Raw genomic sequence first — 26,333 nt, 5'->3', positions numbered from 1 at the left:
AGCACCCTCTTGTGGAGGAAACTAGAAGCTGCAACTCCTGGGTGACCTCAGCTTTGAGCACCACAGTATCAGAGTATCTGACAGACTACTGTGTCTCCTGTTACTAAACATACTGTTGACATGTTTGTCCCACTCCCTGCATGTGTTTCTAAAGAGTGGGAACTGCTCTTTCTCTCTGTTTACACTGTCAACACCAACAGGGAGGTAATAGTATACATGATACTGTATATCTGTAAAGAGCAAACTTGTCTGGTGATTTCATTCTACGAAAAAAAAGTTTTAAAAAAAAAAGGGAAAACAGCTGTGACATTTGCGAGACAGCCTGGATGTAAATAAAGAAGCGCTTGCCAAAGTTTGTAAATGCCATCACATCTAAAGTGTCTTTTTTTCACCTTTATGACCACAACACGCACTTTTCCGTGCACATAATAGAAACTTTACTTCAACCACAGATTCCCTCCATCGGTAAATGCTGTCATTAGATTTTATTTTTGCTCTGCTGCAGAAATTTGTTAGTTATTCAATAGGCAAAAAGTTAAAGCTGTCTATCAATCTTTCAACTTTCCTATATTCAGTGTACTGTAGATATTATGCAAGTCTTGCTCTGTATAAGATGATCTGACTTGATATGAGGACATCAGAAAGAGCACATTTCTGGTATTCTAGTTCTGCAGACAGTTGTGCTTTTACTGTTGCCAATCAAAACACCAGATACCTGACCTGACCAGATACCTGTGGCCACCAGGAGACTAACCTACCTAGACTCTGTAATTATGGGTAAATGATGAATGAAATTGTCACCTGAATATTCTCAAACATTTGGAAAAAGAACAAAATTCCTCAAATACACCCTTTCCTATTCTTCCTATTCCAAACTTCTGTTATTAGCTGTGGGATCTGAAAATGCAATTATGCAAATAACTGTAGCCCTGCTAAATTACCCTTCACTAAAAGAACACTCTCATACTCTTCATCAGTAAAGAGTGGATCTTGGGCTCCAGCTCATTGGTGGGTTACATTTCCTGCATGACCAAGGCGTTCCTCAGAGGTGGCAGACAGGCATCGTATTGTTCACTGGCCTCACCACAAGGAAGCAGGTGGAGGCCTTTCCACAGTGTAACGCAGCAGTGCTGTAATGCTGACTGCAGCCCCGCTCCCACCTCAGAAAGAGCCTCTTTCACTCTGCTGCTCCACCACTACGAGCCGACAGCCCTCGCATGGATACGTTTTGTGAGTGGGGGAGGTTAGGAGGCTTCAGTGAGATCGCCTCACCGCTTTAGAGAGGAAGAGGGAGGCAGGGAGGGGAGGCTGTGTGAAGTAAGCCATTCAGCTTGTTCAACCATCTCGCTGTGAAGGTTAACCACCCACGCCATGGCGGACCTTGGCTAGTGTAGACACGACCCTCCCTCTGGGCACCGGGTTCACTTCTCTCCCCAAAGACATATGTGTGCAGAATACTCACTCCAAAACCCAGGGAGGCCCGGGCCGGGGTGGAGAATTACTGACTTAATGTGAGGAGACGAGGCGGGGCAGTCTGCTACAGAACAAACTGTTCACTGCAGTAAGGCTTTCGGGCAAAAACCAGGAAGACTACAAGAAGTATTATTCTGAATATGAGCACACCATCACTACTGGTTTTGCAGCCATACTGCCTTTGCTTCAGCTCCGCCAAGCAGATAACAGACACCTCCAGGAGTAGCTGTTCAAGCATGCACACAGCAAACAGTTGTCTTTTTGTCTAATGAGACCGAAACGTATTTTTATACACTCTGAACAGTGGGAATGAAGAAACAACTCTGATCGCACATATCACTCTTTAATACCTTAAAAAAAAAAAAAGAACATACAGAATTTTAAAGAAAAGGCGGCCAACAGCTTCAGCTTGTTTCCAGTATTATTTTAATCATCTTCACTAAGGAAGACGTATGGCTCAAGTTTTGAAGGCCTTTGTCCATTTATTGTTTCAAGACACAACCTCCTATATTTAAAAAAAATTGGAGTATAAATATTGTTGCTCGGCTCCTGTGAGAATACGTCAATGGCAGGAACACAAGTAGTCCACGTTCAGGGAGTTGTGTAAGAAGACACTTCCTTGACTCATAATTCGTCTAGACATGACAGAGCCAAAGTTACAGACTCATAAGTTAGACGTACTCATAAGTACTGAGCAGAGAGATTTTCAGCTTCAGCACACATTTGCTCTGTCAAAGTGTCCATGAGCAAGACGGCGCGGTTCGTTAGCTGATCCTGACCTCTTTCTGCCAAATACTAAGGTGAGAATTTCAGTGTATGGATCACAGATGTGCCATATTACTATTCACATTATTCTGTGAGAGTGTCCCCTAGTCCAGGCAGTGTGTTTGAGGCCCCAACACTCTGAAGAAGTCCAGGCTTCTAGGTGCTGTTGGCCTGCTCTTGTTCAAAAAGAGCCATGGCTAGATGTGAGCGTGACCCCAAACCCTGCAGGTTGCTGAGGACACAGCGGTGGTAGATATCCTCACTGAAACGTGGGTTGCACGCTCGCCGCACGTATTTCTGGATCAGTGCCGGCTCTACAGCTCTGAACACGTGTAGGCCCGAGTAACGAACAAATATGTCGTACACGTCCATGCTTTCCAGCAGCTCCTCATTGTCCAAGATGTCGGCAGCCATCTTGGTCCGCGCGGTCATGTAGTCCGCATTGTAAAAGCAGGCCTCGTCAAAGACGTGGCGGTCAAAGTGGCCGTCTCGCAATGACTCCGAAGCAAAAGAGGAGGAGGCTGCAGAGGGCTGCTGGTCGCGGTAGACAACGGCAGGACTGTACTCTTGAAAGTGGATGGGGAAAAAGACCTGCCAGTTGCTGATGGCGTTCATTCTGCAGCGATTCAGGAAGTCAGCATTGATCTCTGTCCACACGCTGGCCAGGAAAAACAGCGTGTCCACTGGGTGCTTCTTAGAGATGATGTCCATCAGCTTGACCTGCGAGGGCACCTCCGTCTTCACGCTGATCCAGGGGATCTTCACGTCGCCGTAGCGCTTCTCCACCTCCCCAATCATGGCCTTAATGCCAGCAAACACATCAGTCTGGCTGACTCGCTGTGCATCAAAGGGATCATAGATGAACAGGAACGTGAGTAAAACATTGTCATGGGTGTCCAAAGTGTTCATCACGTACATGTCGAGGAAGTTACCAACATAGTCCTGATCCTGGGCAGTGACAGGTAGGATGACCTGCACCCGCGTTGCCTCTGTCACATAAGGCATGGGGATAATCTCAACTGCGCTTAGAGGTCGCAACAAGTTAACCCGTTTGGCAATGACTTGACTATGGCCTTTCTGGGTATAGGCCTCCAGCGCAAGGTCCAGAACATACTCCATACCACGCGTGGGATCAAAGCGTCGGTATCCGTTAAGTAGACGCCGCTTGCGGAAGCGTAGCTGGGGCTGGTAGCGTTCGTTTAGACGCTCCACCGCAATCTCCACAACTGCGTTTACATCCGCGCGGTCAGCCCCTCTCATCTCGCACTTGGGGGAGCTGTCAATGCACGAGTAAATGTGCTCTTCAGTGAAGTACTCCCAGTTTAGAACCTCAAAACGGGTCCTTGGTTTGAAGGGAGGGTTGATTCCAATAGGCCACGTGACTCCAGCCTTACCCTCTGGTGTCAGGTCACTCAGGTTGTTGATCTGCATCTGATGAGTACACACGCAAATCTGTCAAATCAAAGCTAAAAAAGGAACACACTGTCTAAGCTGTGTAAACATTTGCCTTCATGACATATTTGATTGCTCTGTGGTGTAGGGTGTATTTCAAGTTAAGTCAAAACAGCGCTAATGAACTATCATTAGCAGCTACTTTAATTACATAATAAGGCTTCTCAGGCAGATAATATTCACAAGATGATGATGCTGGAATGTAACACTTCATGCCCCAGCAAAACACCCTGTCTTGTCTTTCTGACATGTTTAAATATTGTATTAGTCAGGAATTTCTGCCTTGGCTCAAATGGTGGGTGGAGTGAAAAAGAAAACAAACAGTATACTTTCACACAGAACTCATCACCAAAGCAGCCCACTGAAGCAGTACCATCAAAAAAGAGTCAGACAAACAAACTTATAGTGGTTTATAGTTGAGAGAAAGCAGCGTCAAGTGTTACAAACCTGCAGCTGTTGAATCTGTAGGTAAGTCTGTTCCAGCTCAATCTGGCTGAAGCGTTTGTGTAGGCGGTACATGAGATTTGGTTCCGATATAGGATGGACGGTGAAGGCATTTTTAAACTGCACACTATCTTCACGCTCTGGATCTGCGTTTTTCCCGAGCTCAAAGTAACGATATGTCATCTCCTGTGAGCCACACATTGACAAAGAAAAAAGAAATGTTAGTATGGATGTTCCACCTATAAAACTGTGTCAAATGTGCATTAAATTGATAAAACTACTCTTATAATTTCCATGCATATTTCCATTGGTGTCCATGGATTAGTCTGTGTTTTTTTACCTGGTGCACCTCCACACAACTGAGACCCAGGTAGTCAATAATGCAGCGGCCCAGCCACTCATCAGGTCTCACACTGAGGATGTCATTACGGCAGGTATCAAGGTGGGGCTGCAGACGGGCCAGCAGACTGCGGGACAGCAGGTAGCCGTAGCCCCCGTGGCAGTAGCGTGCCTTCTCCTCTCCACCTATAAACTCCTCTGCCCTGCCCATATACAGGTCCTGACCTGCACTGAGGTGGCCCACCAGCTCTGACAGACGATCTGCTTGCATGTAAGTGTCATCCTGGGCTAAGAGGAACCAGTCATAGTCTGAGCCGTAGTGCTGATGGAGGTGACGCACTGTCTCGTACATTAGCCACACCGGACGGTCGTCACCATGGGTAACCACAGTCATGCCATGAGGCACCTTAGGGCTGCGCAGGCCTGTGAAGAAAAAGGTGCGGTGGAAGTGGTGGGCAACTGTGCGATTCACCGCCACGGCCAGCGTGTTGAGGGTGGCCCGAGAGGTCAGTACGCCCACCAGCAGTCGCTCTCTGATGCCCAGTTCAGTGTGAATATATCGAGTTCTGGAGAGGTGGACAAGCAAAGACAAATGGAAAGAATAAAAAAAAGGATGTCAATGCACAAGAAATATAGACTCAAAGTCATTTACATGATGTACATGATGTTAAGATAAAGGATTCTGTCTGATTCTACTGATTATGTGAAGCTTTTTCCAGCCAATAATCAGCTGTATGATGTACCCATGTAATTTCCCCCCGGGATCAATAAAGTGATTCTGATTCTGATGATGTGAAATAAGACATGAAGGGATCTTGTGATCTTGATCTGTGTATCAACAGGTCTGCTCTCCACATCTGAGCTACTGCATATCTGTACAAAGAGATTAGACTGATGTAATCTCTAATCTATAGGCCACCTATACTCTGTATACACCACTCAGTGCATTTAGATTATTGCAAGGTAGATTTAAATGTAAGCCTATTAAATAGAGAATGAACAGATTTAAGTCCTCTGGATTCAAATTGTGTCCAGTTTCTTAAAACAAACCCTGTAATATAAAGTACTGTAATGTGGTACTTCTTCAACAACTCTGTCTTTAAATTTGTTGAATAAAAAGTCAATGGTTGCATATGTAATTCTTGCAGAAAGCCCCTTCTGCCCCTTCCCCCACCTACAGACTTTTCACACAATTATTTATACCATCTACCTTGGATAACATGGAGAGCATATCTGTGCACACAGTGGTGACCCTAAGAAAGACATAACTTCCACACTCACCTGAGGACTTTCTTGTGGGGCTTGTTCGGGTCCTTGTGATAAGGCACGATACGTGGCTGGAAGTCTTCCTCTCCAGCTCCATCCCTTGAGTCTCTCTGGGGATCTCCTCTGCCCATGAAAAGCCTCCCATTGCCCAGTTCATCTCTACAGGAGTCATCGGTATCCCCTTGTGTCCAGGACACCATTAAAAGGCTCAGACTACATCCCAGAGACAACCCGAGGATAAGGGGTAAAGCAGGCCTGAACACGGCCAAAAAGGAGGAAAGGCGCATGTCTGACAATTACGAGCTACACTTGATTAAACTGTTCAGGAAAAAATGACTCGCTACAGAGCATTTGCAGATGTGCCAACTCTCCTGTCCTGGCTTAATAGAAAACCTAACCCTATTTTAAGGGAAACTGATCCGTTGACATCGACAGAAAATTGCCTTAAGACACATAGTGTCTCTTTCCTCAGTCCCTTACGGTGAGGTAGTCGTTATAAAGTACAATTACTAAAGGTCTAATCAATCTATCAAGCAAAGGTTATATTTGCATGTTACCTCGCAGAGCAACAACTTACAGATTTTGCAAATGTAAGAAATGCCGTTTTATGTTTAACGTCATAATTGAAGATGCCCACATTGTAAACGTGCAGATACCTAGGTATAAACAAGTTTGTTCTTTTGTAAGATCAGATAATTGCAAATAGCTTAAAACCACTGACGTGTATTGCGGCTTAACTGCTGCCTAACAAACCAAACTAATTATGTTAGTCACTGTCATGTACACTATGTGACGTTGCTCTGTGTATTCATTGCCTTTTCTGTTAACGTTATGTTAATTAGCTTAACTAAGTTTGGCTAGCGATAACGCTAATAGCAACTTCTAAAGTCAGCTAACGTTAACTAACGTAGCAAGACGCTATTAAATGTCACCTGGTAAAGTTGACCGTTTGAGTTTACGTTAACCTACTTAGTCAGTAATTAAAACTAATCGAAACAAGTGGACTCAAAAGTTTTGATCGCCGTATCCGAAATTATAACCTCAACAGTAAGGTTATGTATCGGAGGAGCAAACATCAAAGAGCAAGCTAGCAAGCTAGCATCGCGTCCGTTGTTTTAGTGCAGATATATCGCTCCTCAATCCATCTCCACGAACGCTGATTTGAAGGCATAGATCCCATTTTTCATCGTTAATACAGGTAAAAAGCCACCAGGCATTGCCGTGCATATGTCGTCCATTTTCTTCAGTTTCTCGACTTCCTCAAAATTTGAGTGCCACACACACACAAGAGTAGAAATAACGTCCCTCTCACGTCGGTTTTACCCTCCTCATCACTGACTGAGCGTATGCTGCTGCAGCATCACCTCTGACTGATCCACGGGACCTATACCTTTGCGATAAGAATTGTTTAAAACAGAATACCGACGACCACAATAAGAAAATGTCATATTTTTGTGAAGGTATGATTAGTGTAGCCCCGTGTCAAGATACGGATCTTTGTGATGGTATGAAAAAGGTGCATTTAGAAACCTTATCAGTATGGTTACACCTCAGTAAAATGATCTATCCATCACACCAGTCTGTCATACGTCATTACTAACGTAGCCTCTGTCTAGTTAGTCCCATACATTAATAACATTATTTTATCTATTTATAAATTAAATCTGCTACTAATATAGGAGTAAAGGGACATTTTTGCTGCAGTCCCATGAGAAGGGGAGGGTACAACCATTCTCACCGCCCTTTTTGACCATATATGGTCCGTCTGGCGGTTTGGTGAACTGCTACATCCACCCGGCGAAAAGTGGACACGAGACGTCGGTGTGCTCCCGAGACCAGTAATTCGTTATCAAGGTAAGAGAGATATTTAAGGTGCCTGACAACTGTTGCCCAAATGGATAACGTACACAGATTTATATTAAAATAAATGTAGGTTTGATAAACAGTCACTAAGCGCCGAATTAGCCGCCTTTATACGTTGTAGCTAGTTGGGCCTTTCGTCAAGTTAGCTTTAGCGGCTCAGGCCTGTCAGTTGTAGTTAGCTAACTACCGTTGTTAGCTTAGCTAGAGAGCTAACGCAGTCAACGGATGGTTTATAAAAAAATGTATGATCGTCCTTCTATGTATGACATTCTGTCTTAATCAGCTAACGCAACTGCCTGGGTACTGTCGTCGGCTAATTCACCGTGAGCTGACAAATCTTCCGTTAATATTAGCGGCATCAGCTACCGTTAGCAACAGCTGGGCTATCAGGCTTTATAATGTTAAGAGCACAACGTGCAAGCAGGTGGAACTGGAAGGGACTAAAATGCGGTCTTCGTTAGCATTATCACCATCGCCGTTCATCAGACCGAGCCGTTGACCATGTTAGGCCTTTTCTAATAACGTTATACCTTCTTCAAAATCAGCTGTAAATTGAAGTTACACCGTGAGTTAAATTACCGGCAAATTTTTGGCCCTCGTTTATGGTCGAGTGTTGTACTCCCAACGCCACTTACTGTAAGCGATTAGCCACTTTTGCCCACATTCATACTCTGATAATATTTGATTGGTATTATGAAAATTAGCCTAAAATGAAATGAAATACACGAATAACTGAGAATCTGGGCATAGTGATGATTTTCCTGACATAACATGGTATTATTAAAGAATAAGATTGTTGATCGATTGTCCTCCTTTTTTTTTTTTGGTCTTTTTCTTAGCCTTGCCCAACCATGCCATCCGACTTGGCCAAGAAGAAGGCAGCAAAGAAGAAGGAGGCCGCTAAAGCTCGCCAGCGTACCAAAAAAACTGATGAGTTAAATGAGGAGGGTGAACAACCAGAGACCCAGCGTAACGGAGCAGAGAGCAATGGTGAGAGGAGGACTCCTGTTGGTTGGTTGTGATTCACTAGGCCTGTATCATCCCCAAGATCAATTCTGCCATTGGCGTGATGTGATTTCGCTTGTTACCACACTACACTTGAATATCAGTTTTGACAAATAAGTTCATATCTAACTTGAAATGTGAGCAAAATAGTTGACAGGATTTCATTTTGACAGGTATTGCCAGTTTGACGAAGGAGCTGGATGAATTTGAGCTGGCAAAGACAGAGGCAAGGGCAGTGACGGGCGTTCTCGCCTCACACCCCAACAGCACTGATGTCCACATTAGCAGCCTGTCGCTCACCTTCCATGGCCAAGAGCTTTTAGCAGACACCAGCCTGGAGCTCAACTCGGGCAGACGCTATGGGCTCATTGGCCTTAACGGCACAGGTAAAAGGTCTCTCCTGGCACACATTACTAGTCAGTGGTCTGTACATTTCCCAGTACCCGATGCTATTTCCCCTTTTTGCTGTTTTGGGAATGTGGACATCCTAAAAGTTACACTCCTTAAACACAAAGAACATCGCCTATGGATTTTTTTTGTCACATACTATGACAAGCAAAATTAATTTTCTTATCTACTTATACCTGCTAGGAAAATCCATGCTGTTGTCAGCCATCGGGCATCGTGAGATTCCCATTCCAGAGCACATCGATATTTACCACTTGACCAGGGAGATGGCTCCCAGCGAGAAGACGTCTCTGCAGTGTGTCATGGAGGTGGATGAACAGAGGATTATGCTGGAGAAGGAGGCAGAGAGACTTGCCCATGAGGACTGTGAGTTACATACTCGTGATGTATTGCGCAATAACTGCAGAGGGCAAAATTTATTGCCACATGGGCAAAACATGTTAGAGGCAACAAAAGGAACGCTGAAATAAACTTAACAAAACACACCTAGTTTAGCTGACTTGAAGCAAACACAAGGAAAACTCTCATAGTAGTTATGTAGCTGTATTGATTGAAATTAATAGTAAAGGCCTTTTTCTCACCCCTGCATAGCTGAGTGTGAGAAGCTGATGGAGCTGTATGAGCGTCTGGAGGAGCTGGACGCAGACAAGGCGGAGGTGCGAGCCTCTCGGATCCTTCACGGTTTGGGTTTCACTGCTGCTATGCAGCAGAAGAAACTGAAGGACTTCAGTGGAGGTTGGAGGATGCGTGTTGCTCTGGCCAGGTAAAGACAAAGTGCTTACTATTACACCATTCTGTAATATGAAATGACGCATCTTTCCTGTGTCAGCACAGATTTGAATTTGAACAGTCTAGTTCTCTGATTTGTCTTGCTTGATTTATAAAATGCTGCTTTCAAATGCAGATATTTATTCTCTTTTTTGTTGTAGGTTTGAATGATAAATTAAAAAGCAAACAGTGTAACATAGCCTTGCCTGTTATCTTACAGCTTCCACGTGTTAAACCATGACAGGCATGACTTTAACTTTGTACACTCTCTATTCTGCATTTTGAGTATTATATAACTAATTCAAATTGTGTATAACCCACTTAGTGCCAAGTTGAGCTAAATGCTGATGGCAGAATCTCTTCTTGCACTAAATTCATCTGGTTCAGAAAGTTCATGTTTTTCTGTCAAATTAAGACATTTACTAAGTCAAACTGTGGAAGCTAACAAAGGCGTCTGTCACACATAAAAGGCCACACCCATGAGAGAGGAGTAATCTATATTTGGATACCGTCCTGAAATGTAGTTTCACAATGAAAAGTTTCCTGTGAATACAATTTTAATGTCTGTCCTATATTTGTCCAGAGCCCTGTTCATCAAACCCTTCATGCTGTTGCTGGATGAGCCCACTAACCACTTGGATCTGGATGCTTGTGTGTGGTTGGAGGAGGAGCTCAAGTCGTAAGTTCCCACTCTGCTCTGTCACTTAAAATGACTCAACAGTTGTTACGTATTGCTCATCCCACTTGTTGTTGACAGGTTCAAGCGAATCCTTGTGCTCATCTCACACTCTCAAGACTTCCTGAACGGTGTGTGCACCAACATCATCCACCTGCATCAGAGAAAACTGAAATACTACACGGTGAGAACACTTGGCTGAAACCACTGCTGGTGCCGTATAGCAAAATTTAAGAAGCACAGTGCCAGAAAGGAAAACCACATTAGTATCCCTTGTCAAGTCTTTAAAAGATCCTGAATGACATAACACTAAATAAGGAAACTGGGGGTAGGCTGTTACTAATTGTGTCTGTGTGCCGCCCTGTTGGATGACCGTGCAAATCTATTTTTGCTTCAAGGGTAACTATGACCAGTATGTGAAGACCAGAGAGGAGCTGGAAGAGAACCAAATGAAGCGCTTCAACTGGGAGCAGGACCAGATAGCACACATGAAGGTGAATGAGAGACACCATGTGGTGGAATGTTATCATTGCAGACTTCTTCTTTTTTTTGTTTTTCTTTTTTTTAACCAAGTCAGTGTCCAGGGGGTTCACTAACAGTAATGCGCGCAGAACTCAGCAAAACTGTTGTATTTAGTGTGGCTAATGTTTAGGCTGTGACTAACTAAAAACATAAGTTTTACAAACATTCATTATTCTGTTTTGTCATTTGCTGAATCAAGACCTGTACTCTGTACTCATTGTTCTTTTTACATCCATCTCCTCTAGAATTACATAGCCAGGTTTGGTCACGGCTCTGCCAAGCTGGCACGACAGGCACAGAGCAAAGAGAAGACTCTGCAGAAGATGGTGGCTTCAGGCTTGACTGAAAAAGTTGTGAATGACAAGGTACTGTAATTATGTGGGTTACTGATATGGCTGAAAGGGCGGTTTGGAAACTCAGCCTTAGCAGTGGTTTTCAGACTTCTGACCCAGTGAGGAATTTGAGGAATCGTGGCCACTGGCACATGTATTGTATTATTGTCTTGGTACTAATGCCTGCCTCTGTCTCCCATAGACTCTGTCATTTTATTTTCCTCCCTGTGGGAAGATTCCTCCTCCTGTTATCATGGTTCAGAACGTGAGCTTCAAGTACAGTGACAACACAGTGAGTAAAGTTGATATTATAGCATGGACAAGGCTTTGTTCACTCAAATAGAGATGAATTTCTCAAACTCACTCATCTGTTTCCTGTAGCCGCACATATATACAAACCTGGAGTTTGGCATTGACTTGGATACAAGAGTGGCTTTGGTGGGGCCCAATGGCGCAGGGAAGTCCACACTGCTGAAGCTGCTGATGGGAGAGGTAGGTACAGTGGATTTCTTCATTATCTCGCAACAACCTGCAGTTGTCTTCAGTGTATTTATTATTCTATTCTCTTCGTAGCTCCTACCCACTGATGGCATGATCCGCAAACATTCTCACGTCAAGATTGGCAGATATCACCAGGTAAAACACAGAGCCTGTTGATGGCACCCCAGTGCATGCATGTTTCAAAAGTACTATAAGCGTTGCCCTTTAACAACCATTGAACATTACTGTACTTAAGAGGGTCCATCTGATTCAGGGCAAAACTGATGCTCTGCTAGACTAGGGAGAAACCTTCCAGAGAGGATATATTTACCTTCTATGTCATTGCTTATGTTACAGCATCTGACAGAGCAACTGGAGCTGGACCTGTCTCCTTTGGAGTACATGATGAAGTGTTACCCTGAGATCAAAGAAAAAGAGGAGATGAGGAAGATCATTGGTCGCTACGGGCTAACTGGAAAACAGCAGGTAGGTTTGGGATACTCTTCCAGATTATACAAATTGAGCAAAGTGCAATATTCATTTTATTTTTATTTATTTATTTTTTGCAACTGTATCTATATTTACACCTGAAACGTCCTCCAGGTCAGTCCGATCAGGAACTTGTCAGATGGTCAGAAGTGCCGGGTGTGTTTTGCCTGGCTGGCCTGGCAGAACCCTCACATGTTGTTCCTTGACGAGCCCACCAATCACTTGGATATTGAGACTATTGACGCATTGGCAGACGCCGTCAACGAGTTTGATGGTGGCATGATGCTAGTTAGCCACGACTTCAGGCTGATTCAACAGGTATATATTTAACATTCGATAGAGTCGTTTAACATTTGGTTGGAAATGGCACTGTAAATGAGAGGATTTTACTTGGCCTGTTGTAGCTTAGCACCATTATAATAATCTCTTTTTCTCTAGGTGGCTCAGGAGATCTGGGTGTGTGAGAATCAAACCATCACAAAGTGGAACAGGGACATCCTGGCATACAAGGAGCACTTGAAATCAAAGATCGAAAAGCAAGCGCATGACATCTAAAGAAACGTCACACTCTGAGCCACTCCTTTATCTTGCATCATGGATTTGTCCTGCAAGCTCCTGAGGGGATGATCAGGGTTTGCATTGAAGGAAATGTCCTAAGTAGAACTGAAACAATCTCTTATGCATCTTATTGGACACGTCTCTTGTACATGTTGTACTGTATTTCCATCTCGGTTTGACAGTGCTGAACCCCGACCCACCCCTCCCCCCCCACCTCAGGCTGCACTCTGATTGGCTGATTCACCTGAAGCATCTCAGTGCATTTTGGAATGCATTCCATTGTGCTGTCTTCATAGAAAAGTTTTATTTTTCCAAATGTTCTGTTTTATCCCAACATGTATGCAGCAGCTTTTAGGTCATATTTTATGATATTTAAAAGTTGACTTTTTTTTTCCTGTGTAAAAGAGCAGTTCTGCCTTATTTAACAATGTAATGCAATAAAGGTTTGTCTGAATAAACAGAACATAAAAACAGCATATTTTAGATTGAGAAGACTTTTATTATTCATTTTTAAACTTAATGAATACAGTGCTCATATCCAAAAATCAAAACCTGTTAGGTAAAATAAACTATTTTACATCTCTGTAAACAAGAGGACAAAACTTGACATGTTAAAGAAGTTGCTTTGGATTCTGGCTTGTGAGCCCCATGGCTGCATAGATCCAACCTCATCTTACAGCCACCACACTATGTATGCTGCTCACCCTGTCTTCCATGTAACTGAAAATAGCTGTCCAAACAATATGGGCATTTCTTGGCATAACTAACGCTAATAAAAACTAATATGACAGCCATTTATAAAACCTATCAACTGAATCCAATGAATCTCCAGGATGCATTTAAAAGGGAAACATTTGAGTTTTTAGGTGACTTATGGTTTAACATCCATACAGGTGACATAGGTTTGAAAATCTTCATTTTGCGTTACAGTAAAGCTGTGATCATGTCAAACTGGAGTAGTGTCAACTTGACGCCAAAGTATGGCTGCGTTTTTTCTGCTAACATGGTAAATATTTGTTCAGTTTCAACAAGAAACTCTCCATGTTCAAACACACCAGTTTATATCACTAAATGTTACACAAAACCTGCTTGTCTCATTAAACATCTCATGTTATAACATACCGACTTACCTCATTCAGAAACATTTCTTGATCAATTGGTGTTACACCAAGACACTTGCATGTTGTTAAAACAAGAAAAACAATCAATGCCTGCCTAGATCAATCATGTAACAATAGATCTAAACATGTGGCAATTCGGTATGTACTGTAGTAATGAGAAATTGAGACATTTCTTTAAAAACGAGAAACTGAGCAAATATTTTTTTGTCATGGTGGCCATACAGAAGCAACATGGGCATTCATTTCATTTTTATGGATTTAAACCAATCATAAACTAACAGAAGCTGTCATCTTGGACAGCTGACTTCATCTGCAGTAGTGTTTGCCGCATGTACAAACACTATAATTAATAGTGCCAAATATTGAAGCTAACAAAGACAATAAACATTGGACCTTATTCTAATAAACATCAGGAGGTTGATGTGAAAAATCCAACATGACATGAATACAGCTCAACATTCAATGTTAGTTTTAATAACAAGTGACAGAATGATTACTGGAAGATATTATCTGCCTTCACATCCTCCCAAAAAAATTTTTTTTCAACCAGATATGGTTGAACTGACAATTTGTTATTTAGGTTTTAATTTAATTTCTACATCTATCAGTCTGTTAGTCTTTACAGTCTGAAAATACATGCTGTGTTATAAGTTACATTTCCAACATTTAACATGTTTCGGCCAGTCGGCTTAAAAAGTGCTAACCAGGAGAAACACAGATAGCTCCAACTTATAAGGCTGTACATAAAGCTTTAAAGCTATAACATTTGTCAGGTGGAGTTTTCCATAGACGAAGGGCTGCAGTGTGTGCAAGTAAATACAGATTGATTATATATATACGTAAACGTTATAAATGGCCAAGTTTTTAAACACAAGGCTCCTGTTTAAGGTTTCAACTTGGTAGCGTACATGATTGACAGATTAGTGGCTGCGCTAGATGCAGATGAAACAGTGCAAATAGGAGGAGTGTTTCAATTAGAGTATCCTGGTGGCAGCATGTCTCAGGGGCTAAAAGGGGACCGCAGCAGTCAGAAGCGCACTCGGGTACAGTATGTGTGGACCAACCGAAGGTATCGATGCTCACTGGGCTTCCCACTCCTCATCTGAGACGTCATCATGGGGAATGGTGCGAGTGTTGCTGGCGCGAATGCTGCTGATGTTGGTGAAAGAGAGGAGGCTCGCAATACCCATCAGACTCACGCCGGTGCCATCCAGATTCACCTGAGCCAGATGCATGTGTTTCAAGAACTTCAGACCTGAGGAAAACATATTCACACAAGCAAGAAAAGATTACATTTGTCTGTTGTGGTCGAGTCAAATAAAAAAAGAGCCGGTGGTTTTAGAGTTGGCCTCACCGTGGTCTGTGATCCGTGTGCGGCTGAGATTAAGTTTAACGAGCTGATTGCAGCGGATCAGACCTCTCCTCACTACTGTGTCTCCCACCTGAGTGCTGGCTAACCCCAACACCTAACAAAACAAAAGGAAAAAAACATTAACATAAGAAAAAAATCACGCATATAAAATGAGATAAGTTAAGACATTTGTTACTGAAAGCTTTTATCATCAACACAGGCAGATGTTTGCATTTATAAGACATACAAATGAACCAAATGTACACCAAACTGAAAAGTCCTTAACATCCCAATTAGCTTTAAAGCAGCGGTTCTGTGACCAGCCCTGACCTCTAGACTTCTTCCTTTGAAGAATCAATGCATCAAATCCTCTTCTTAAATAACAAAATAGTATCTTATATGACAGACTTTAAGGGTTTCAACACAACTTGTAACCCCTGGCTACCCCCTTTCTGAGCCCCACATTTAAGCCTGGCTTATCACATTTTCACCACTTTTAACTCATTAATGAGTGTACTGTTGCAGTTTGTTGTTAGTTTGATCTGTGGAGCTAGGAAATGCAGCAACTATACAAATGAGTGTGTTAACCCCGAGCTATAAAGGAATACAGTGTCAAATTCTAAAACTTAAATGTCCAGGGTAATTGTTAATCTTTAGGCTAAATAGGCTAGGCTTAATCTTTAGGCTAAATAAAACAAGTGTTAAAAGTGACGTTAAATCACCTGGAGGTGCGGCAGACAGATGATGAGTTCGGCCACTCCTCGGCTGGTGACTGCTGTTCGGTCCAAACAGAGCTCCTGCAGCTCCTGCAGGCCGCGCAGAGAGGGAAGCCCTGCATCTGTCACCTGAGTGTTGCTAAGTGACAGCTTCTTCAACCTACATAAAGTACACGCAATACTCCCGTCAATATCCCTGTAGTAATCACACCAAAACAACTGTTATAATGACAGTGATAAAGTGTGGGAGTGACCTGGCCATGGTGGAGAGCTGGCTGACTCCCTGGTCTGTAACTTGTGTGTAGTCTGTCAGGTCCAGCTCTGAGAGCAGAGACAGTCTAGAGAGGAATGACAGCCCACTATCTGTCACACAGTGGCGTCCAGGGAGGGTCAGCTGAGTCAACTTTAGACCTGGGAGAAAAGTATACACCTCTCTTAAGAGTTTGAGCCACCACAGACTTGGACCATGTTGTTTCACTCCACATGTCTGCTCATTTTTGAATTGTTTCTTTCCATTTACAAACCTGAGATTATCTGCAGGGCTTGATTGCCATCCGCTACAGGGATTCCCGCCAAACTGAGGGAAGACAGGGCAGGGTGGGTGGCGAGGTGCTCCAGAGAGTTTTCTTTCACACCTGTCCCATCCAGGTTGAGAGTCTGCAGGCTGGGCAGCTCTGCCAAAGCTGACACATCCCTGACCTGGCAGAACAGTACCCATCAAGAACAAAGGCATGTCATGAGGAAATAATAAAATCATTAACTGTTAAAAACTGGCAGTTCTGTGAGGCAAACACGATGGCATGATTAACATGTCAGATGTGCGAGTAGAGCTGAAGTACCTTAGTCTGCTTGATGCTGAGGAGCCGCAGTTGTGGCACACAGGTGGGCAGGACTACCAGTGTGGCCTCAGTCACAGCCGTCTGGTTCAGGCTGAGCTGAGAGAGGCAGGATGGAGCTGAATGGAGATACAGCACCATCCCAGCATCGGTCACTTTGGTGTGGTCCAGGGACAGGAAACACAGGCTCTTTAAACCTTGTAGACACAGAAAGAAGGAAAATAATATGCAAAAATCATAAAAACCCATTGAACACTAAATACATGTACTTAACACAGAGCAGCTTATGTTGGGATCTGGCGTTCTTGCACGTAATCTTGTAATACCTAACCTATAAAGTGTTGTTACACAATGTATTATACCTATTATCCCCTTCCCCTAGTAACAGTCTGAGCCTAACCTGTGATATGCTGCAGACAGGAGTCAGTCAGTTTGCTACAGGAGGCCAGGTTGAGGTACTGGAGTTTGACCAGGCTGGACAGGATTGACAACCCAGAGTCTGGACAAAACAAGTTTAGGAGATTAAAATGAAATAGCACAGACGTTCAAACATATTGAAGTTTACACAGCAAAGTTAATATCTGAAAAGCCTAGAAACTCAAATTCTATACCAGTGATGAGAGGTGAGTTGACCAGACTCAGATGCTTCAGCGCCGTGAAGGCCCGTAACTGTCGCAGGAGCTCATTGGTGGAGTAAGGGTAGCAGTTTAGGACAAACTTCTGCAATGGGCAGCCGAAGAAGAGCTCCAGGGTGCGTGGACGTAGGAGCCTCTCACGGGACATGTGGTTGAGCAGAAGCTCTGCTAGCTCCGGGGTGAGGCATGCCAGACTGCTGCTGTACTGCATGCTGGGAGCTGAGAGTAGAAACACAGGGCCAAGAATTACAACAGTAAACAAAGCAATGAGACACATTTCCTGGAAAATCAGTCTTACAACTGAATATTCTGCATCGTCTCTTACCAGTCATGAGGTGGACAGTTGCACGTGTGGCCAAGGCACATAGGGACGGCACGCTGGGTGCCCTGAAGGGTCTTTTAGGGGGTGATGGTTGTCCCTGGGAGGCACGGGGGTCTTCTTGCTGTGCAGCTCTTTGAAGACGCTCCACTGCAGCCAGACCTGCAGCACCAGACGCCACCCGACCTCCCGCATCCTCAGGCTCTGCTGGTTCCTCTTCTGGAGCCTCCCTGAAACACACAAACATAACTGTCTTTTCATACTGTACTTTAATGTACATGTAAATTATTTCATGGTCGCTCTGTAACTCGAAGACTGTTATCAATGATCCTTCTCTGCCTGCCTGTCTCATAATGACTCTAACCATCGAACAGGGCGTTGCTATAAGAGAACATTCAAGCTCAGCCAACCCATCCTGTTCAAATGGTTAAATACATAATAGATTAAAAAAAGCAGGTCACTGTTGGTACCGATTTGTATTGCATTAATTGGGATAACAATACAATTAGGGCTGCAACCAACAATTACTTTCATTATCAATTCATCTGCCAATTTTCTCAATTAGTTGATACAACAAAATCTTCAAATGTCTTGTTTTGTCCAAACAATAGCCCAAAAAATATTTAATTTACAATTATATAAAACAGCAAATCCTCACATTTAGATGCTGGAACAAGCTAATGTTGGCATTTTAGCTTGAACAATGACAAGATAGTAGTCAAGATAGTTGCTCCTTAATTTCTTTGACTAAATTAATTGATTTCAGCTCCAATTATAATACAATAAAACTATAAACCATAGTGAAAAAGAGCCAAGCTGCCCAATTTTAGAATGAGACATTATTACTAGCTGCAAAACACTTCAATCAACTGTGGTCCACTGGAAAATACTGCAACTGTAATACATATAAAGTTGCATTACAGCTCTTACATTATATTAGTGCCGTTCTGTCTACACACCCACCTGAGTCGATTGCCTTGCTCTGGCCAGTGGTGCCTGGGCTCAAAGTCTCCACGGAACCTATTCTCCGGAAAGAAAGGCAGCCTCGGCATCCCTGTGAAAATTAAGTCACAATGGTAATCCATAAAGATATTCTAATATCACCAAGCTGAAACTCAAAGTAGTCGCTGACATCAAAACAGTCCATATATTAAATTAACAGTATAAATCACAGGTTAATATAAAACCTGTCTGTTCTTGAGCATCTGTCTACTTCTACCGTCTTTACAGTGAAAAAAAATAACCTCGAATCAACATCTTTCGCTCTGGATCTTTGCTTCTCCTAGCTTCAACTGGGACTGAACTCTTTTTCCTCTCTGGTCTGGCACACATTCAGAATACTATATCACAACCACATGCTCTAAAAGTGCTCATGGAAATCGGTTCTCGCTGGTGGGGCTCAGCAGGTCTGACCCCGTGTACTGCATGTTTGACAGAAAGGGGCATTCACCTACACATTTCCTAATCCTAATCTTTCTTCCATATGACACTCATTACTAGGGCAGTCAGTCTAATGTTCTGTAAACTGGGAAACTTATGCAACATACAGTATGAAGCCGAATGATCACTCAAACTCCAACAGCTGAAAGTGCAAGGGCAGGGTCATCTGTTTCTGACATGGGGGAACAAAAAGTTCTACGTGGATGAATAAATGGAGACACATGGAGGCAGGAAGAAGGGAGGAGAGAGGGGGAAAGAAGCAAAATGTAGGTCAAAGGAGGGGTGAAGTGTCTGCAACAACCCCAGACACACGGAGCAGTACCGTTAAGCATGTGAGGTGGTTCTTCCTCTCCTTCTTGTTCCTCATCAACCTCTATGCCAGCAGCTTCCTCAGCATTGCCAGGCACCAACCTATTTCCTCGCCCTGTTGAACAGCACCAGGAATGTCATCTAATGACTAAACAGCTATTTAAATACATTTAAATAATGTTCATAATGGTTTGTTGAAATAATTGAGCCTAAACAGTTGCAAAGTGGGAAGAGCTATTTCGGAAGTAAAAACCACATTCATTTTCTCCATAGACAATCCATTTTTATGGCATAAGACAGCAAATCTGCTAAAAACTTAAGACTTACAATATGTAAGGAGTTTTTTACACAGCATTTAATATTTACCCCAGAAGTGCGACGGCCCAGATGGTGAAGGACCTCCAGGTATCCCAGCATAATTCACTGCCTCTTCCCACAGCTCATTGGGTAGTGGAGGAGGTAAAACAAGGTCCTGCCCTCGCACCCCTTCCAGGACAGGGATATGTGGCACAGAAGGGGACACGGCACATGGAGGGGGCTCATTCTGCCCCACTGATGGTGGATCTGCAGGACTCGGTGGATCCTGAGGTGGATCCTGAGGTGTCTCTGGAGGAGTGGTCTGAATACACAGTGCAGCATTGGGTGTGAGGCCAAGAGAGTGCAGTGAACAAGCGAGCTCTGCCTCCCCAAAGCGTTTCCGTGGAAAACCTTGGAGGAGGGAAAAGGAGGGTAGGGAGGGGTGACGTCCGGTGATGTGCTCCACGACGCTGCGCAGAGGAGCATCAGCTGGGAAACGTTCACGCATGGACTCACCGGACGGCAGCCGAATCTGCAGGAAGAATATGAAGTTTAAACAACAGCAATTCTGTAGTTTGACTTCATACACATAGAGAGATTTTAATTCTTCATCGCCTCACCATGAGGATGCAGTTGTTATCCACATTAGTCTGAATGTTTCCTCCAAGCCTCTGCCCTTGAACACTGGGAGGAGACGTCTCTGTTGTGGCGCTGGTCTGGATCTTCTCCTGCAGGCTCCTCCGATCCTCAGCTATCCGCTTTAACACCAACTCACGCTCCTGGCAGACCAACACACATAAGACAAGATGTTCTGTTCTGAGATTGCAAATCGGACACTTGGCTTAAAAGATAACCAATTGCCCCTCAGGCTGAGTTGGCACTGTTTGGTACCAGAAGTTCTTCTTTTCAGCACTGCTGACCTGTTTCTTTTGTCTTCTCTCTGCTCGGGCCTCCTGTGCAACACGCTGTCTCTGCTGCTCTTCAAAGTCACTCTTGTCCTGTTTGATGCGGGACTCGACCGGTAGTGGGTCTGGGGACAGGTTGCATGACTGCGATGGTCTCAGCACTAATGAAGGGGATCCTGTTCAATTAAAAAACAACAAAACAAATATTACAATGATGAATTAAACATATTTATGACCCTCTATCCTTAAAAGCAAACACAGTCTTTAGCAAACTGCTTGGTGTTATACCTCTGCTGTCAGAAGGAGATGTTTGTGTCTCTGAAGTGCTTGCTGCCTCTTTGGGTGGGTTAAAAGCAGAAAATGCTGTCTCAGCTGGCTGTGATGACTGCTTGACCAACTTGTGACGTGGATACTGACCTTGTAAGAGCCTATTAACATGTGAGAGAGGGAAACATAAGTAAGAGTGGAAATTACATTAGCATTCAATGAATGCTAACTATTCATGATGTAAGAAAAGGGCTGAGACAACTCACCACTCGGCTGCATCTGGCACAGAAAAATACCCCGCCTGTATAGCTGCCTGTATCTGTTCCTCTGTGAAACCCATCTCACTGAGGATGAGGAATAACTCCCCAATAGTCTGCAAAACAAGCAAATCAAATAGGCATCAAAATGGCATGTAAACAAGGGTTGACCAAACTACCTTTGTGGTTGTTTTCCTTATCAGTGATTGCTAAAGCAGTGGCTACTGGGGTACAGTTTGTCTGCCTCATAATGTCCTGATGTCTTAGATAACATTGAAAGGAATTTTTCAGACTACAGATAATCAAGCTTTCTTTATTCTTACCTTAAGTTTTCAATTAGGTGAACTAACCCAGAGTTACTGTTTATGATGCGTTAAATACACACATTTTAGACTTGTTTGCTTTGGGTCTCTACTATTCTGCAGTACAATGTACGGTACCTTACAAGGCACTATAATTGTACTTTGTATATTTAGTACATATTAGATCTATCTACCTATATGCAATTTACAAGTTGCATTTACTGACATCCTCCTATTCCAGTCTTGGCCGATCATGGCAGCAAAGATGTGTAGCCAATATCAGTAATGCCTTTTACAGCCATTTTACAGCTGTTTATTCAGTAGTACATTTATATAATATTTCTAATTAGCTACAATAAGCTCGATTTATTACTATTATGTAATGTTAGCTCTGCTTTGATTAATATTTGACAACAGCAAGTAATCATAGAAATATTAAAATTATTAATAAAAATATCATGTCCCAAAGATTTTATAAAGGCTGTTAATAGCTGCTGGTGAGAATATTTAGCTATTGCCTTTAGCCTTAAATGCATATGCATACTATCTACCAATACAATAAACTGTGTTTTAGCGTGGACTAGCTACAACATATGTTTTTTTCTTTGTTTGTCCTTCATTGAATCTGGCAGGGGCTGACCTGCAGTTTCGCCTCTCCAATTTAAGTTAATGTTAGTTCACAAAGTTTTCAGCAGTTAGTTCGCCTCTGTCAGTATAAATGCATTGATTCACAGTAACGTCGGTGGATTTCATCATTCGGACAGATAACAAGCTAACCTACAGCTAACGCTAGGTACGTTGTTATGTCTGTGGTACAGTGAGGGCTGTCAACAAACAACGTTAGCATGCCGGCTAACGGTTCGCTAAAGCTAAAGCAGCTAGCAAGCTAATATTTGTGTGCAGTAACGGTGTCATGTCAAACGTAGCTAGGAAATGTGCAGCTTACCGGAGAGGTAGCAGAACTCATGTTGTTGTTTCAGCGTTAATGTAGGAAAATCTAAGCGACACTAATATTAATTAGCAACTTTGTTGACTTCCTGGTTTGGGTCTGCTGCGCAGACTGCTATGCTAGCAACAGTGACCTCTCCCCCTTTCATTTGAAGATTGACAGAACATCAACAAGAAACCGGCCTATCAACGCAGCGGACATCCCAGATTTCATCCACTGAGGCAGCGGCGTACAAACCCAATCTACCTCTCAACGATAGACAGACCCCAACCCTAACCGCCACCCAACAATAACCATAATCATCTATGACTAAACATATCCATGTAATCTGTCGAGATTGCTTTTGTTCAGGCACAGTTTAGCAGTAAATACTGCATGACAAACTCGACTGCAGGTGGAAGTGAAAATTAAGGGTATAGCCTCCCAAACATGTGACTCAGACAGATTATCGCAAAATTAAACCACATAGAAAGACAGAAAGAAAGAAAGAAAGAAAGAAAGAAAGAACGGATCTGTATGATAATTATATTTAACAGGTGCAACTCCTGGTTTCAGTAGCGGCAAGCCACCAATAGGGGTCGCTCTTACTCTCTTCATTTTGATGTGACCTTTGTAGAAATAAGATAGATGATCATATGTGCAACTGAAGAAAGATACAAACCTTGATAAAATAATAGATTCTCATTGAGTGGCATTATTATGATTCTATCGGACTTTAAAAAGTTAGTTGCAATATATAGAAAAAAATCTAGGAGAGAATACTTTAAATTACTTCTTCAGTACCGCAACAGAAAAGGCACCACAGGAATAAAATGTCATTAAGTGAGATAAGGACTTCATAAACTTGCTGCTGAACAGAGTGCAATAAGTAGGCTTCACCAAAGATGAGGAACAACTACATAAACCATATCTGACTAACAGCATACTCTTACAGACCTGTATTATTCTGGAACCAATCAGTGTTTCCTATATACAAAATATTGTATATGTGTATTTTATCCCTTGATTGAAGGTGTGAAATTAATTAGTTCACTGTTTTGATTGACCATGTATTTCGCCAAATCAATGGAGTAGAAATATTTGATTTGCTACGTTTTACTGTTTAGGAATATTACATGTGTTTTGCACTGTCTGCTCAAAAAAACAGGCAGATACAGTAAACAAGGGCTGGACCACTGTATATATGAACCACAATATGTGATCTGGCCACAGTGTGAGCTAATGGACTGAGATACATATACATTATATATACCAGGTGACTAATTAAGGGAAATGAGGAGCAGGTGTGCAGGCAGGTGATTGTCAGCTGACTACAGAGCAGCCAGAAGACTACTGCTGGTCAAGAAGGGAATGACAGTTTGAAATGAGAGGAGATGATAGCACTGGCAGGCATTAATGATGGCCAGAGAATGTGAAAATATATTAAAATGGTGCTAGACCCATGACATTGTGGTAATTTGATGAAACATATTAATTTAGGAATATGCACCATGCAGCACAACACCGAAAAAAAGGTCTTTAAAGTAGATTTTGACACAGGGACCCTCAGGACCTACATTAAGGCTCTTATGTCTGTGCTTTATTGGTGCATGTTCTTAAACAAATTTGTGATTAAATTAGCACAAACCAGTTGATATGCAGCCTGGAGCTTTTTGGGACCCTCATGCAGTTGCCTGTGTTGGCTAGCAGGCAATTGCTGATAGGTAATCATCATGAAAAAATCAGTAATGAGAATATTAATTATTGTTAAAATTGAAGGTTCATTCTCAATCTTGAAAACAGGAGTTGACAGATTTCTTAATTATATCACATAGTCTTCATTAGTAAATTGAGTTTTCCCAGTTCTTCAAATTTCATTTTTTTTTCCGAGGATTTCTTGTGGATGTTGGCTTAAAAAGTCAGATTGAAAGTTTAGTATTTTCTTCTTTCTTTTTTTTCTACAGTAGGCAAACTCCACCTACTAAAAGGACCCTTTTGGATGTTTTGTCAAGAAATTATTGTATTTTTGAAGGGCCTATTCTGATTTAACTTAGATTTCATTTGTTCTCCATGGAAAGTAAACTGAGTTTTGCAGATGTGACCTACATTTTTAATAGCTACTTGCTGCTGTAAATTAATCCTCATTTTACATTTCAATTTATGCCAAATCACGTTTCCAGGATGTCACGTGACATAGAAATGACAAAGAAACTCAAAACGCTTAATGGATATTTAATGTTTTTCTGTTTATGTTGCAGGAGGTCACGGGCATCATAACGGAACGACACCCTCCCTCAGGCTTTCATCAGAAATATGAATCATCGTGCACGCAGGCGCAACAATTTGTCTGGAGAAAAGTGCGACAAGCTGCCAGAGTATAACAGGAAGTCTGTTAATCTTGGCTTCAAAATAAGGTCATGCAATGGCGTTTGATAGAAGTCAATACTTATGTGACACGCTGTAATATGATTTGTTTGATATATTTTATTGATTATGAGCTCATCCACAAGTACAGTATTATGTTTTTTGCCGTGATAAATACACGCATTTGAAAGTACTTGTCAAGAGGCGTTTTAATTTGAATTTTCTACAGGAAGTGAAATTGCAGTTTGCAGCGACTTGACACCGGTTTAAGCAAGTGATCAGAGAGAGTTTGAGGTGAGTACCAGGCACCGGTGAGTAAATAAGCCAGAATCTGTGTGTGTGTGATTGTGTGCCTCACAAGGAGTACGCTTTGTGAAAACCCGGTTTTGGTTTGAACTGTCGTTATTTTGAGGGTCATGAACTGATCTTGACTGTTGACTTATTTTCCCGTGAGGAGACGCGGCATTGACAGACAGTAACTGCCACACGTTCATGAAAGTGTCCGCTACTGCTGCTGCTGCTGGATGATTTCGCCTTGTTCCTCGGCTTGTTAATCAGGTAATAAAAAGGGAGGGGGGTCCCGTAAATGTGCTCGGGGTTACAGTTTTGTTGTGGTGTCACCTTCTTGGCAGCCTGGTGGGAACAAAGCGATAATGTTAGTGGAGTTCCTCAGTCATCCTAGCAAGCTAGCGGTCACTCCTCCTGACAGTAGAGTCACTGCGAAAATGTGATGGTCATGTTGAGGAGCTGGCTGGGATGAGTCCTCATCAGCGCTCAGTGTGTCGTTTTGTCTTGTGTCTTTTTAAAGGTTTCAACAAGGGAGTGTGGAAACAGCCTCACTCACTCATTCATTCATTCATTCACTCATTCATTCATTGCTCACTGGTACAACAGCAGCATGGCGTGTCTGTGTTTCTCAGGTCATAAGGTGACATCATTATAAAGATCTGTCATTGGCAGGTTATGTGTATGCCTCCAAAGTGTACGTATAGTGACAATAGGACTTCAACTAACAACTCTCTCCATTAACAAGCCATTAACAGAAAATGGTGATAAAAAGATTGCAAGTTGACAGAGGTCAAGAGGACATCTTCAGATTGCTTGTTTTATTCAACAAAGACATTACATTTACAATTATATAAATCAGAGAAAGACAGCAAAATCTTACATTTGAGAAGCAGGAATGGCAGCCATGTTTGATTACGACTGACTTGAACAATTACTGAATTATCAAACTTGTTTTCATCTGATTTTGTCAATTAACTATTCGATGAATTGACTAATTGTTTCAGCAGTAGATGCAATCTATTTTGTATAAATCATGGACACTCCAGGATTCATCCCATTGACCTCCATTTGAGGTTTTTGTTCTATGCTTCTATTGTACCATAGCTTTGCAGATAAAAGTGGAGTGTGACACACTAATGAGGTAGCATAATATAGCAA

At 42.6% G+C, this 26,333-nt stretch overlaps 3 protein-coding genes across 4 annotated transcripts; 1 reads left to right on the top strand and 2 right to left on the bottom strand.

Annotated features, from left to right (window-relative positions):
• Nucleotides 1-1,806: 1,806 nt before the first annotated feature.
• Nucleotides 1,807-6,044, bottom strand: chpf2 (chondroitin polymerizing factor 2). Of its 2 annotated transcripts, XM_070928242.1 has the most exons (4): nt 5,755-6,044; nt 4,475-5,039; nt 4,138-4,320; nt 1,807-3,669 (listed from the first exon to the last, which is right to left on the bottom strand). In XM_070928242.1, the coding sequence occupies exons 1-4, from the start codon at nt 6,024-6,026 to the stop codon at nt 2,395-2,397; spliced, it is 2,295 nt and encodes a 764-aa protein (XP_070784343.1). In that variant the 5' UTR covers nt 6,027-6,044; the 3' UTR covers nt 1,807-2,394. The 2 variants fall into 2 exon arrangements, with proteins under 2 accessions (XP_070784343.1, XP_070784342.1); XM_070928241.1 differs by lacking the exon at nt 4,138-4,320 and having other exon boundaries at nt 5,755-6,026.
• Nucleotides 6,045-7,535: 1,491 nt separating this feature from the next.
• On the top strand, nt 7,536-13,316 carry abcf2b (ATP-binding cassette, sub-family F (GCN20), member 2b). The gene is made up of 15 exons (XM_070928151.1): nt 7,536-7,593; nt 8,442-8,592; nt 8,781-8,993; nt 9,199-9,381; nt 9,607-9,778; nt 10,367-10,462; nt 10,541-10,643; nt 10,858-10,953; nt 11,227-11,346; nt 11,516-11,605; nt 11,695-11,805; nt 11,887-11,949; nt 12,151-12,279; nt 12,397-12,600; nt 12,721-13,316. Exons 2-15 carry the CDS (start codon nt 8,454-8,456, stop codon nt 12,835-12,837), a joined length of 1,836 nt encoding a protein of 611 aa, XP_070784252.1. The 5' UTR covers nt 7,536-7,593; nt 8,442-8,453; the 3' UTR covers nt 12,838-13,316.
• Nucleotides 13,317-13,338: 22 nt separating this feature from the next.
• On the bottom strand, nt 13,339-22,676 carry LOC139304241 (uncharacterized). Its single transcript, XM_070928150.1, has 17 exons — nt 22,542-22,676; nt 21,303-21,409; nt 21,058-21,197; nt 20,785-20,945; nt 20,485-20,643; nt 19,934-20,396; nt 19,581-19,682; nt 18,782-18,872; nt 17,825-18,048; nt 17,476-17,718; nt 17,265-17,363; nt 16,868-17,061; nt 16,553-16,727; nt 16,283-16,439; nt 16,035-16,188; nt 15,316-15,427; nt 13,339-15,216 (listed from the first exon to the last, which is right to left on the bottom strand). Exons 1-17 carry the CDS (start codon nt 22,560-22,562, stop codon nt 15,041-15,043), a joined length of 2,778 nt encoding a protein of 925 aa, XP_070784251.1. The 5' UTR covers nt 22,563-22,676; the 3' UTR covers nt 13,339-15,040.
• Between the last annotated feature and the right edge of the window lie 3,657 nt (nt 22,677-26,333).

This window comes from Enoplosus armatus, chromosome 21 (genome assembly GCF_043641665.1).
Source record: "Enoplosus armatus isolate fEnoArm2 chromosome 21, fEnoArm2.hap1, whole genome shotgun sequence".
NCBI classification, from domain to species: Eukaryota; Metazoa; Chordata; class Actinopteri; order Centrarchiformes; family Enoplosidae; genus Enoplosus; species Enoplosus armatus.
The sequence above is the reverse complement of the archived record's forward strand: the minus strand, read 5'-3'. Positions and strand labels throughout refer to the sequence as shown.

Excerpts from the sequence above, each read along its gene's own strand:
- chpf2 (XM_070928242.1), bottom strand. The coding sequence starts at position 6,026 with ATGCGCCTTTCCTCCTTTTTGGCCGTGTTCAGGCCTGCTTTACCCCTT. Across the intron at positions 4,321-4,474 it reads GTTGTGTGGAGGTGCACCAG|GAGATGACATATCGTTACTT; the intron begins GTAAAAAAACAC and ends TGTGGCTCACAG. Across the intron at positions 3,670-4,137 it reads TACAGATTCAACAGCTGCAG|ATGCAGATCAACAACCTGAG; the intron begins GTTTGTAACACT and ends TGTACTCATCAG.
- LOC139304241 (XM_070928150.1), bottom strand. The coding sequence starts at position 22,562 with ATGAGTTCTGCTACCTCTCCG. Across the intron at positions 20,946-21,057 it reads ATCTCCTTCTGACAGCAGAG|GATCCCCTTCATTAGTGCTG; the intron begins GTATAACACCAA and ends TTAATTGAACAG. Across the intron at positions 17,062-17,264 it reads CTGTCTGCAGCATATCACAG|GTTTAAAGAGCCTGTGTTTC; the intron begins GTTAGGCTCAGA and ends TGTGTCTACAAG.
- abcf2b (XM_070928151.1), top strand. The coding sequence starts at position 8,454 with ATGCCATCCGACTTGGCCAAGAAGAAGGCAGCAAAGAAGAAGGAGGCC. Across the intron at positions 8,994-9,198 it reads CATTGGCCTTAACGGCACAG|GAAAATCCATGCTGTTGTCA; the intron begins GTAAAAGGTCTC and ends TATACCTGCTAG. Across the intron at positions 11,806-11,886 it reads TGAAGCTGCTGATGGGAGAG|CTCCTACCCACTGATGGCAT; the intron begins GTAGGTACAGTG and ends TTCTCTTCGTAG.